A 13,589-nucleotide genomic window follows, 5' to 3' on the forward strand; every position below is an offset into this window, starting at 1 on the left:
TGAGCAAAAGATGAAAATGCAATTCACAGAAGGAAAATTCTTGTAGGCAACAAAGATTTGAAAAGATGTTCAACCACATTAGAAATCAGAAAAATACAAATCATTTCACATTAAAATACCATTTCAAGTATATATATACACACATATATATTTATATATACATATATATGTGTGTATATATATACATATATATTATATATATACACACACATATATATATGTATGTATACACATATATATATTCTTTTCCAAAGTGTTCAAGGGTTTGTGGATCCTGAATCTCATATTCACTGTAAATGGGAGTTTGAATTTGTAAAACTACCACAGAAAACAGTTTGGCATTATCTCATCAAGTTGAACTCCCACTTACACTAAGATCCAGAAAAATCCATTCTTGGATATATATGCAAAAGAAACTCTTGCACATTTACAGCAGGAAATTTGGGCCAGAATATTCACAGCAACACAATCCTGGAAACAAGCAAAATGCCTATTGCCAACAGAGCAGATGAATCAGCTGGTTCCTGTGCAACGAGTGTATCACACAGCAGTCAAAATGAATGATCTATAGCAATACACAACAATAAGAAGGAGTCTTAGGAATACACAATTAAGTGAGAAAAGCATCCAAAGATTGTAAATAGCATGTTCAAAACAATTAAATTTTTAAAATTTCAATTTATTAAAGAGTAAAGTTGAGCTAAAATGATATTCAAATAAAGCTATGCAATAATTTATTTTCTTTTAAGTTTTTTTTTTGATGTGGACCATTTTTAAAGTCTTCATTGAATTTGTTACAATATTGCTTCTGTTTTATGTTTTGGTTTTTTGGCCATGAGGCATGTGGGATCTTAGCTCCCCAACCAGGGATCGAACCCGCACCCCAACCTGCATTGGACAGCGAAGTCTTAACCACTGGACCTCCAGGGAAGTCCCATGCTATGCAATAATTTAGAAAGGACTCAGAATGGTGGTTACTTTGAGTGGGGAAGACAGGCAAATAGGATGAGGGAGACCGTATAGCAGAGTAAGTTGTCAAGGTTTAATTATTTAAGTGGGTTCTATTTTATTAGAGTAAATAAATGAATAGATGGATAGATAAAAAGAAGGTCCACAGATATGGGAACCAATCATGGGAGTGTGTCATGAACCATGGATTATTAATTCAGAATCCAGTTCTGTGCAGCAGAAGCTTTTTTAAAATAAATACATAAAAAAGGCCTAGACAATAAAGTAGCCATCTGTTTAATGATATACAAAATGCAAGCTGATGTATTTTTTTCATCTAAAAGAAAGCTAACATCCCAGTGAAATATCATCTAAATGTTCACTAAGTTATGGATAACCTATATCTAGATTTTTAGTGCTTATTTTAGGAAACAACAAATGCATTTTGCATATTCTTGCCCTAAAGAACCTGTAAATATATATTAGCACCAGTACATCTTTTTTTTCTTAAACTAAGAGCATAAGAAAGTAAATTTGTGTTCTGGATTCTACAGTCTCTTCTTGTCACACAGGCATCTTTCTTTCAGTTATCCCCTCCCTCCACTCTAATATTATTCTCTACTTGTCTATTTCCAGTGGTACACAAACAGCTTTAAAAAAGGCAACCTTCCCTCTTTCTCTTCTCTTTCGTATTTAAACTTCTGGGGGAGAAAAATACCTATGCCTAGTGCCTGGAATTCTCCCCTTTCTATTCACTCCATCATCTATTATAATCTAGCTTTCACGCTCAGGATCCACTAAAATTCCTTTTGTCAATATCACCAGTTTTTCCCTATCTACAGCACTTTTCCCACAAACTTTTTAAAAAATCTTATTTCTCTAATTTTTAAAAAAGCTCTCTCGATGCTACTTTCTCCTTCCATTTACCAGCCCATTTCTCTGCTCCACTGTACGAACGTCTAGAAAGAAACTCCTCCCATTCTTTCTGGAACCCACACAATCAGACTTTCACCTTCATCATGCCACCAAAGCTACCCTTGTCAAACTCACTGAAAAATGTAGATATTGCTAAATCTGGTGGTCCATTTTATGTTCTTATCTTTCTTTGTCTGCCAGGAGCATGAGACATAATCGACCAGTCCTGCTCCACACTGAAATACTGTTTTCTTTCTTTCTTTAACGTCTGGTATGTACATTCTCTTTGAGGTTTTCCTCCTACCTCAAAGGTCACTACTTTTCAGTCTTCCTGGGACAGAGATTCCTCCACCTCTCTCCCCACCTCTTAACACTGGGGACTTCGGAGCTCAGTATTCGTACCTTTTCCCTATCACCATTAATTCCTTGGTGATCTCTTTAGTTTTATGGCTTGAAATACCATACATTATTGACATACCCAGTATCCCTGAATTCCAAGCCTATCTTCACTTGACATCTAATGAGCAGCTCAAACGTAACATACTCACATACAAATTGTTCAGCCACATCCCTAAGCTGCTTCTGCCACAGTCTTGGCAGCTCCATTTTTCTAGATGTTCAAGTCCCAAACTCTGGAGTGACACCTGACACCTCCCTTTTTCTCACATCCCATATTCTAGCTGTCACCAGTAGACTAGAACTTTGAAAAATAGCCAGAAGCCAACCATTTCTTACAATTTTACAAACTTCTCTGCCACCAACTTGGTCAAAATGTCCATCATCTTTTGCCTGGTTGATCCTAAACTCCTTTCTGCAGTTGCCCTTGACCCTGACTCACTGTTCCCAATCCAGCAACCAAGGGTGAGCCTTTGAAAATTAACCAGTTCAGGTCTCGCCCCTAATGGAATCCCTCCATTCACTTCTGATACGATTCAGAGTAAAAGCAAAGTTCTCACCAGCCTGCAAAGCTTTATACTACCTCATCCTTCTATCACACTGACCCCTTCTTACTCCTCAGCCCTGTTACCTTCACTGCAGTGACAATTCCATGCTTACCATATCTGCACGTGGAGTTACTTCTAACCAGAAAACCCCACCCAAATGCAGCCTATGCTCTTACCTACTTTGAATCATAGTTCAAATATCACTTCAGGGACTTCCCTGGTTAAGAATCCGCCTGCCAATGAAGGGGACACGGGTTTGAGCCCTGGTCCAGGAAGAGCCCACATGCCACGGAGCAACTCCGCCCGTGCGCCACAACTGCTGAGCCTGCACTCTAGAGCCCACAAGCCACAACCACTAAGCCCGCGTACCACAACTACTGAAGCCCACGCACCTAGAGCCTGTGCTCCACAACAAGAGAAGCCACTGCAATGAGAAGCCCACGCACCACAACAGAGTAGCCCCTGCTACTAGCCCCTGCAACTAGAGAAACCCTGCACCCTCCAACGAAAACCCAAAGCAGCCAAAAATAAATTAATTAATTAAAAAAAAAACAAATATCACTTCATTCAAGTCTCTCCCTCCTAACTACTCTAGTTAAAATTGCAACCTCCTCCCCAGCTTTGTATTACTCGATAGGAGTTATCAACATCTGACATACTCTATATTTGGCTTATTTCTGTTCTCCTTTTCTGTCTCTTTCACTAGAGTATCAGCTCAGGAGGGCAGAAAACAGCGTCTCCTTTGTCCACCAGTGTATCCCCAGTGCCATCCTAGAACAGTGCCTGGCGTATATTATATGATCAATGAATTTTTGATGAAAGTGAATAAAATGAAATATCTCCGTGTGGCCAGTTCTTATCTTACTTAATATCTTAGAAGAACTTGAGAGGTGTCTCATACCTCCTTCCTAAGATATTCCATTCTCTTGACTGTAACTGACACTCTCCTAGTGCCCACATATGTCACAGCCTACTCCTTTTCATTCTCCTTTGACAACTCTACGTTTTCTGCCCTTATTTCAGTTGTCAATGTTCCTTAAGGCTTGGCTGTGGGCTCTTTTCTCTGCTCTTTCTATACTCTTCTCTAGACATCTATTCTCACAGCATTACATACTGATGATCCCAGACAGAACTCTCCTCTGATATCCAGACAAGTACAATCACTAGGATGCCACACATGTATCCTAAGATTAACATATCCAGGGATGTCTTGATTTCACCCTCCCTCCCATTACTGTTCCTCCTCCAATCCTCTCCAATTCAAATAACACTATTCTCTGTCCATTTTCTTAAAAAAATCCACGAGTCATTTTTGATTTCTCCCTTTCCTTTACCACCTATATGGAATCTATCACCAATTCTTTGCTGAATTATACCTTCAAAATATATCTCACTTTTATCCGTTTATATTCATCTTTGCTACATCTACCGTCTTATTCCAAGCTACCATTAACTTAATGGAAAGAACCAAGGAAAAAAGTTTTTTCATTGGTCTCCTTGCTTCTAATATTGTTCCAACTTTTATATCTAAGCCTTTCTTTTTCTTATGTGGCAGCCAGAGGGATCATGTTACAATCTAAGTCATACCACGTCATTCCCTCCACCTAAAAATCTCCAGTGATGTCCAGGTTCATAAAAGGAAACTCCTTTACCAAAGGTTTTGTATGATCTGGCCTCTGCTAACAACTCCAAGCTAGTCCCGTGAGATTCTTCCTCTTGCTTTTCGATTCCAGGCACACTGGACACCCTTCACTGTCTAAATCCCACTAATTTATTATCTACCTTAGGATCTTGGCACTTGCTTTTTTTGCTGCCTGAGAACAACTTTTGCTTACTCTTTCCATGTCTGTCACCTTTAGGTCTTAGCTTAAAAGACTTCCTTGTCCACTGTATCTGAAATAGATCTCTCACCCGATTTATTCTAGCATACTATTGGATTGTTCCATAGCATTGTCTTTATTTACTTTATTATTTGTGTCCTTGTTATTTTTATCTCTCTACACTGCTTAGCCTGTATCTGATTCAGAATTATATCTTCACAACTTAACATTGTTCGTGGCACATAACAGTCTCTCACTATCTATTAGTTCAACAAATGAATGAATGAATGAATGAATGTGACAAGTCAGAAGAGAATGAAGCTTTATTTTTCTGTTGCCCTGGGCATTTCAAGTGTTCATTTCATCTATATACTTAAAAAAAATATATTCTCTGTCAATGTTCAATTAATAAAGCTAGCACATGGCACATCAACTTAATTTTTAGGTTGAGATATAGATCATCTGAAAACACTGCAAAGAAGTTTTTATTTCTGTGGGAAAATTCTTCCAAATTTACCTAAGTGTTTGCTTTTCCATTTTAAAATGTTATTAGAGCTTTAAAATAAAAGTTCTCATTTCACTCCTCTGGGGGAAATGTAGTTTTGCTTATTTTAATGACCTACTTAGTAACAAGAAGGTCTGTTAATGAAAATTTGACTCTTTTTCAACAGAAGGGTGCAAAAAACCCTTACAAGTGGTTGTAGCAGAAGACCAGCTGCCTGTGATTGTAGCAGAAGACCAGCTGCCTAAGGGTTTAAAGAGTGAGAAGTGAGTTCTGGCCTTGTCAATTACTTGTCAATTACAGGGTTATTGGGTAATTCATTGCAACTTTTCTCAGCCTCCTCTCTGACAGAAGGATGATGCCTGCCCTGCTTATCTTTTTGCCTTGTTGTGATAATCTTATTAGACACTGTATGTGAAAATGTTTTCAAAATTGTAGAAAACCCTACTCATCTGAAGTCCTGCTGTGTTGGAGAACAACCTTGCAAAACTGGCCCTAGTGCTCCATTGCCATTTCAGAGAGATTGTAGAAGATGATCTAAGGCAATCATCTCTGTTTATATGTATCTGGAAGCATTTATTATTCCAGATCATTTGCCTCAAAAGACTGACATGCACAAAAGGTTGTCTAATCCTTCAATAAATGGAAGTGGGTAAGGGCTGGCTTCCTAAGCTATTTCCTGGTGGTTAGTACCTTAGCTATGCATTTTTAAGACGGTGTGTAACAGTGTTGAAAGTGGATACGAGCCAAGGGGATGATTTTCTAGCTCCTTTGTGGAATGGTTTACTGTGTGCTGCTTCTAAGCAGGTGCAAGCTACTTCTGAATGGTAGCAGACTGATTTGTCAACGGCTGGAAGAACTCTACCCCTTCAGATGTCCCAATCTAGTTTCTCTCACTCTGCCTCCTTCCTTCCCTTCTCACCTTTCCCCTTTCCTTCTCTAATGGAGAATGTGGGAGACAAGGGAAAGGAGATCTTGGAGGGATGAAAAGCAAGAACCATTTCAGTTCCTTTTACTTCCCCATTGCAATCTGTGCTGCTGAGTTAAAAATACATAATTTCATTTCCAAATCTATTTCAACCCTTGCCTGGCCTACTGAGCAATCACAAACCTTCCAATTTCAATTCAGATCTTTGCTTTTAGCTTTATTTTATATGGAACACTGCTAAGTTGTATAAACAGCTATAAAGTAAATGCTTTACAGAGAGCAGAAGTAGGATTAAAGGAACCAGGGAATAAATCTGTATTTATAGCACACTGGTCAAAATCTGAATTGTTTTCATTTCATTTATAAAATGCCAAACTTTCCACAAAGTATAAAATGTCAAAGAAGGGATCATACCTGTGGCATCCAAGAGTCTCTGCTAGCAATGATTTTTCTTATTATTTTCAGTGGTGCTCATTTATAACATCTTGTAAACAGATTACACATTTTCTGCAGGTGAGAATTACTATTCCTCTGTCACATTTGGCATACTACGTATTTACAGAGAATGACCCACTTCTAAAAAATGAATTACATATATCACAAATATTTACGAGCAACAACCCCAAAAACTGTGCTACATGGTAAGTTATTAATAATTAATCAACTGCTAACACTTAAAGTAACGTGAATTCAACCCCTTCCCATAAAGCTATAAAAGGATCTCCAGGTGGGCAATGAAGATCACTTGGCAGAGACAAATAGGATGACTAATATTGCCCTTGAAACATTTTAGCAGTACTGCAGCTAACCAAAATCCAGCAATGTCTTATATAGGTTGATTTCATTCATTTTATTGTCTATATATTATCATGGGAGAGGGTAGTTGGTAAAAAAGATGCAACTCCAATGGATCCCTTCTTCTTTTTGAATTATAACTTGCATTATAACCAACGGCATAGATATGATTTTAATTTTCAACATTAAATAATAAAACCATATGATTTCAATAACTTTTAATTTAGGTTCAGGGACATCAATCCACTAATGAATATTTAAACTACATGTGGTTGCATACTTCCATCATTTTTTTCTTTACTTGAAATGTCAAGCTTAAAAACTTTATGGGCAGATAAATCGACTTTTATTGATATAATATAGCCTTAAATGGCATCACATCATCTGAAACCTTCTCTACAAAATTATTTTTAATCTAAAGTGATAATTTCCTAGTCACTTATGAAAGATCGTGCATTGACAAATGATTCACTTCTGTAAGGAAGCCTCTTTTCAGATTTGCATGAAGCCAAATGCGGTGCTGAGCAGCCTACCCCTGGAGAGGCAACGTGAAAAGAACCAAGAGAATCTTTCATCCTTCTCATCCATCTTTATCTCTGTCAACATGCAAAACCTGAAGTAAAACCTTCAATGGCTCCCTGTAACCTTCTCAATAAAATCCAGGAAAAAAATGGCTCCTGATTCCAGAAGACCGGATTCCAGCCTATCATTAATATGCTATGTTTCCAGTATAAATCACTTTCTTGTTTGAATCTTCAGTGTTCTCCTTTGTTAAATGAGGAGAACAAGACTAGACAGACTCTAAAGACTCATCCAGCTCTAATCTATCCACTTCTCTTTTATTTCCAACAATTCTTTCTAGGCTGGGACCAAAAACTTGGAAATAATGTCTAATTCTGTCTTCTTTCCCAGGAACATGCTGCTTCCTTTTACCTTCTACACTCCCCATCTTCTTAGCTCTTAAACACCCTCCTTAGGAAGCTTAAATGAAATGCTTCAGTGCTTCTAATATTATGATACTCATCACAGAATATCTGATAGCATCCCAGTCTTCATGGGTTTGTCTTTTAAATACGCAACCTGATCTGGGTTCACATCCTGCCCACGCCAGTTATTAACTGTGAACTTGGACCAGCCGCTTATCTTTCCAAGCCTCAATTTCTTCCTCTGTAAAACAGGAATAGTAATAGCTTTCTCTTGGGGCTGCTGTGAGGGTTAAACAGTAAAGTATCTATATCCTTTAAGATAGAGCCTATGTCTTATTCAACTCATTTCCCAAGAGGGTAACTAGCTCAGAGTACTGGAAAGAACAAGAACTTGGTGGTCAGAAGCCATGGGCCAACACTTTGGGTGAAGACACATGTTCTCTCTCTGAACTGGACTGAGACGGTGTTTGAGGTTAAGAATAATATCTTGAGATTCCTGTGAACCTGGTGCCTAGCACAATGCTTGCCACATAGATTCTCATTACATAAGCAAAGGGACTATGAATATGGAAAAGAACAACAGTGCTGTTAATGGATGTGCCTCTATTAGACCCTTTATACACATTTACTGAAGGAAGAAATAAAGCAGAAATACCCGACTCCAAAGTCTTAGGAGGGTAGTAAATGCCACCTCTGCAAATAAAGTAAACTTTCATCCCAAGGTAGAAAAGAATAGGAAAGGACTGGGTTCTCTAGGAGAGCAGGCATCTTGTGCCCCTGATTCCTGTCCTAGGCAGAACAGGGTCGAGGTTTTGGCAGAGGGACTGATTCCACGTGGGAGGACAGGGAACTTCGTATCAGCTGTGTCAAGTGCAACCTGCTCTGAGCAGTGACCAGGTTAGGGGGGCGTACATTCTCGGGGCACAGCGCACCAGGGCAGCTGCGCCTCCAGTTCCCATTTTGGACACTTCCCCTTCAACCTCGCCCACCCGGCAGTCAGGTCCCGGAAGGTAATTGGTGTTCCGGAGAGGCCAAGCTTCTGAGGGGGCAGTGAGATGGGAAAGGACGGGTGAGGGCGGGTTTCTGGTCAGAGGTCTCATCAAAAGAGGGGAGAGAGAGAGAAAAGAGACATTGGGAGAGGGAAAGGGAAAGAGGGAGGGAGGGAGAGATTGAGAGAGATTGAGAGATTTTTCATTTTTGCACGCGACGCATACCTCATGATATTCTCACAGACAGACAGACAGACGCAGAGAGAGACACACAGGACACACTTGCGCGTTTGAAATCGTTCATACCCCCAAATCCAGGACGCAGCCTGTTGTCATAACCATCGAGTAAACTGTCCAGGATGCGGGTAAAATTTTCCGGGCATAATTTCTCCTCCTTTTGGTTCTGTCCTGGGGATTCGTTTAAACTGCAAACGCACACACACACACACACACAAAAAAAAAACAGGGGCGGATGGGGTTATTTTAAGAATTGATCAGCGAACAGGTGGAAACAGATTTATCTTCTAGGAAAAGAGTCTCTTGCCCCAAACTAAAGGAGGCAGGGCGGAGGGATGGGGGACAGAAAGAAATGGTCAGGAAAGGCGCACCCCGCGCACACGGACCCCAATATCCACACTCTTCTTGCACCCCGCGCCCCTTCTGCTCTCGGCGTCTACGTGGTCAGAGCAAAGCCCGGCTCCGGGCCGCTGACCTTACAGCGGAGACCAGAGGGTCTAATTCGCCCTTGCGGGGGGTGGGGGGGGGAGGCTGGCAGCCAGAGGGGACCCAGAGCTGGCTCCTTCTCCACCTTCCCCAGGCCCTCAGTACCTCGGGGAACTCACCAAGCCGCCAGGCACAGGAAGTGCAGGAGGGCGAAACTGGCCCCGAAGGACGTCGCGATCGCGGGTACCTTCTTGGCAGAAACCATCTTTGCAACATGCCATACTTTAAGCCTGTTCAGGTTTCCAGGCTCTCCAGATGCCCTGAGCAGGGTGCGAGGCGAGGGCAGAGGCTCTCCGCGGTTGTGCGCACACTCGCGCTCACACTCGCCCGCGCTCACACTCGCCTGCGCTCAGCCAGCCCCAGCCGCGGTGGGCGCGTGTGTGCACGCGGGCCGGGGAGGCGGTTCCTGCCTTGCCTCGCCCCCTCCTTTCCTTGCCGAGCTCTCCAGTGTATAGAGAGCTGTGTATCTCCTTCACACCCTTTCGTGCCCGCACCCCGAACCTGCTGGGGTTAATCCTGGGACGCTGGCACAGAAGGACTGAGCCAAGTTCTTTCCGACCTTTAACCCTGGGGAGCAGAACCAGGGGCTTCCGCCCCTCCTCGCGCTTGCAACGCCCCACCACGGTTGTGTCCCCGCCCACAGCAAAGCTTAGCCTCCACTTCTCCCTCCCGCTGGGATGTGGATTGAACCCCTGAAGCTCCTCTCTCTTTAGGTTGTTTGAGGACCTGTTTGTACCCATTTTCAAGGCTGGAGGTGGAGAAAGGGAGACATGGCAGGGCTTGCTGGGCCTGGGGAGTGGGAGACCAGGATAGGGAGAGGGGATCAAATCTGGACGGACACAACCTCTGGGACTCTCCCCTTCAGGTGTTGGGGGGCGCCGAAGGAAAGAAGATTCTTCCTGGTAAAAGGGGTTGCAACTCACTGGGCAGACTCTCGCCAAACTGTTAGGAAGTGGACTTGAGCCTCATTCTGTAGTCAACTCCTTTGCCAAGCTGGTGCTGCAAAGATACCAAACTCCTTTATGATACCCATAGCCGCCTGGCATGCACAGACCCTCTGCTTTTTGCTCCATCCTTTCTCTGGAGGGCAGAAAAGAGGTGGAGAAAAGGGACATCTGGTCAAAATCACTTTCACTTCTTGAGACAGCTGACGCTCTTTTTCTTTCACAACAGAGCTGACTTGACTTCCAGGATGCTTCAGGGAGGGGGAAAGGATGGCTGGGGGGAGGGAGAGAGAGAGAGATTAAAATAGAAGGGAAGCCTCACAGTTCACTAATGACTTGCAAAGGAACACTAAGCACCATAACTTTAGTGTTTTATTGAACACAGATAAGCACTTCCAGTAGAACTTTCAGAAATGTTAATTATTGGTTCCAAGGGGAAAAGGTGTCTTTCACCTTAATAGTGATGCATATGGAAATGTTTATATGATGGATCAATGACCTAAAAGTTAAAGTTAGGTCCCTGGAACCAGTCACTACCAATAATTATGTTCTGTTTAGGACTTGGACGGTTTGTTCAAAGTTTGATGACTGGTGGACTGATTTGATATGGAAACAATCAAACCAAGGGAGTATGGGGGTTTTGTTTGTTTATTTTTGTTTGTTTGTTTCAATCTCCTGGTTAAAGTTTTTCTTGCAAAGACGAAGCCTTTTCTGATTGCCAAAAGTGCATAATACCCAGAGGTATGTACTCTCATGATATTGTATATTGCTTCCTTCATGGCATTTATTATACTTCATCCTAATTCTATCTGTATCATTCTTCTCTTAAAGACTAATCTCCTTGAGGGCCTGGGCTGGGTGATTTTTGTTTATCTGAGTTTATTTCTTCTCTTATTACAGTGCATGGCACCTAGTACAAGGACAATAAATATTTATTGAATGAACAATTAAACGAATAAATGAATTGCTTGTTTCCAGATCCATCTTAATTAATTTAGATGAAATTCAAGCTCACTCTCTTGGAGGAAAAATGGAAATACTAGTGTATTCCCCAAATATGCCGTGAAAGCATTTGTCTCCTCAGATTATCCACATAAAAGCTGCTAATACATTATAGTATTATTATATCGTACTATATTATTTCTCCAATCTTAGTGCTTTCCTATACTTTCTAAAACCTAATTCACTATTTTCTACTTTTCCTTACAATTCCACTTAAATATATATATATATATATATATATATATATATATATATATATATATATAATAGAAAACAATGGCCTTAGGAAAAAAAGTTCCACATAGTTAAAGACAAATTATCTTTAAAATTCCAATTTTAAGTATGTGAAACTAAAACCTTCAAAGGGATAAAAAGAAGGTTCCTCCTTTTATATAGCTATTTCCAATTATATATATTTTTAACTGGTATATAGTACTTAAGATCAGCTGAAGATAACAATAGAGACATTTATATCTCATTTTATTTTATAACGTAGCCTTTCATTTATGCTACCTTTGTATTATTAAAGTTGTATGTTGGGTTTTACTGTCTAAAATCTTTAAAATATATATATATATACATATATATATGTCTTGTCTCTATGAGTTTTAAAATAAATCCAGTATTCAAAAAAATTACAATTTACTTTCACCTACAAATATCATTAAATATTCTATTATTTTCCATATAAACTCCTATCCATTATGGCCTAGATTGTGAGTGAACTTTTCCTGTATATAGCTGTGTAGAAGTATGAAGGTATTAAAATTGTACCTATAACTTCCTTCTTTAAAGTTGACATAAGTCTTTGATTGCTATATTCAAGTGCACTACCCCCAAACATTATTATGTTAAGTCAGCAACATATTATAAATGTATCATGAAGGTCTACATTTGATATGGTGGGATGCAAGTAATACAGATCACCTTACTGCTAAAGTCTTAGGATGGACACTTCGTCCACAATGCCTATGAAATGTCCTGAAAATTAATACAAAATTTTGTATTCATGTAAGCATGTGCATTTTTTCTGTGTGACTCTTCAAAACTGTTACCAGATTCTCAGAGGCTATGAACACCCATAGTATGGACTAATGTTTTAATGTAAAAGATGACATATATAATAGAACAGTCAACCAAACAGGCAAACAAACATTTGTAACTAATATGTGACAAACATCTCTATCCCATTTGATAAAGTTATCCATTGCCAGTTTCTATAGACTATTATGTAGATCTTGAGTCTCCTTTGAAAGTACTCAGCCTGATTTTTATCAATTTATTAAATGGCAACTAGATTGGTACACAAAAATTTGGGGTGGTAATAAAATGAATAATTTGTAAGAGTTCAACCTGTTTCTCTTTCTATAATTATTTTTGGTAAAGATTGAACCAATTTTAACTATTGGAAGAGGGTAATGATGTGAATTACTGCTTTAAATTCTGAAGGCTTGTGGATATACATCTAGTTGAAATAGTTCAATTCTGAGACTATAGAAGCTATTGATTATCTTTGCATTAATGCATTTGTCTGTCCTATATATTTAGGATAGGTGAGAAGAATTGATTTGATGCTCTCTAATCATGCCTTTCCTCATTTGTATTAAAACAGCACTTCTACGAAAATTCACCTGTTTGCTAATCTGTTATTATTGTCTAGTTGTAGATTTTTATCTCTATTATTAAGACATCCCAATACTGTGTCTATTGTTTTAATGGTTACTACATTAAAAATGACATAAGCTGGGGTACCTTAACAGAATCTATTTGAATAAATATTTCATAATTGATTACTACTTTCAGAATAAGTGTTTATTTTTCTTGGCCATATAGTTAATGCAGATTTAGTTGTTCCAATGTGATTACTTGAAAGAAAATAACATTTAAGCAATATGTGTATCTTATCCAAATAATTTCTATACATGAAATTGGAAAGTCAGCTATTATAGTAAATATTTTAAATTATTAATTGAATATTTCTGTGATTGTCCATGACCAAGTTGGACATTGAAGAAAGTAGATCCACACTTAAGAGTCTCCAAGATCCCACATTCATTTAAACTATAATACGAAATACTAGCTCTCCAATATCAGCTTTTGCATCATTTGAAAGTCCAATAGTTTATAATAAGTAGAAAGAATATATTTTAAGG

The 13,589-nt window shown here is 39.4% G+C and overlaps 1 protein-coding gene across 5 annotated transcripts in view; it reads right to left on the reverse strand.

Moving 5' to 3' along the window:
- GABRA4 (gamma-aminobutyric acid type A receptor subunit alpha4) overlaps window positions 1–9,706 on the reverse strand; it is a gene marked incomplete at both ends in the record, with an annotated part of 63,973 nt that extends 54,267 nt beyond the window's left edge. For 2 of the 5 annotated variants that reach the window (XM_082837788.1, XM_082837787.1), the window contains 2 exons: window positions 9,074–9,192; window positions 9,678–9,706. In XM_082837788.1, coding sequence (XP_082693914.1) covers window positions 9,074–9,192; window positions 9,678–9,706 — 148 coding nt within the window. Of the gene's footprint in view, window positions 1–9,073; window positions 9,407–9,609 lie in introns of those variants that run through there. The other 3 variants (XM_082837790.1, XM_082837786.1, XM_082837789.1) reach the window with 2 other exon arrangements.
- Window positions 9,707–13,589: the final 3,883 nt, after the last annotated feature.

This window comes from Leucopleurus acutus (genome assembly GCF_964270905.1).
Source record: "Leucopleurus acutus genome assembly, chromosome: 4".
NCBI lineage: Eukaryota > Metazoa > Chordata > Mammalia > Artiodactyla > Delphinidae > Leucopleurus > Leucopleurus acutus.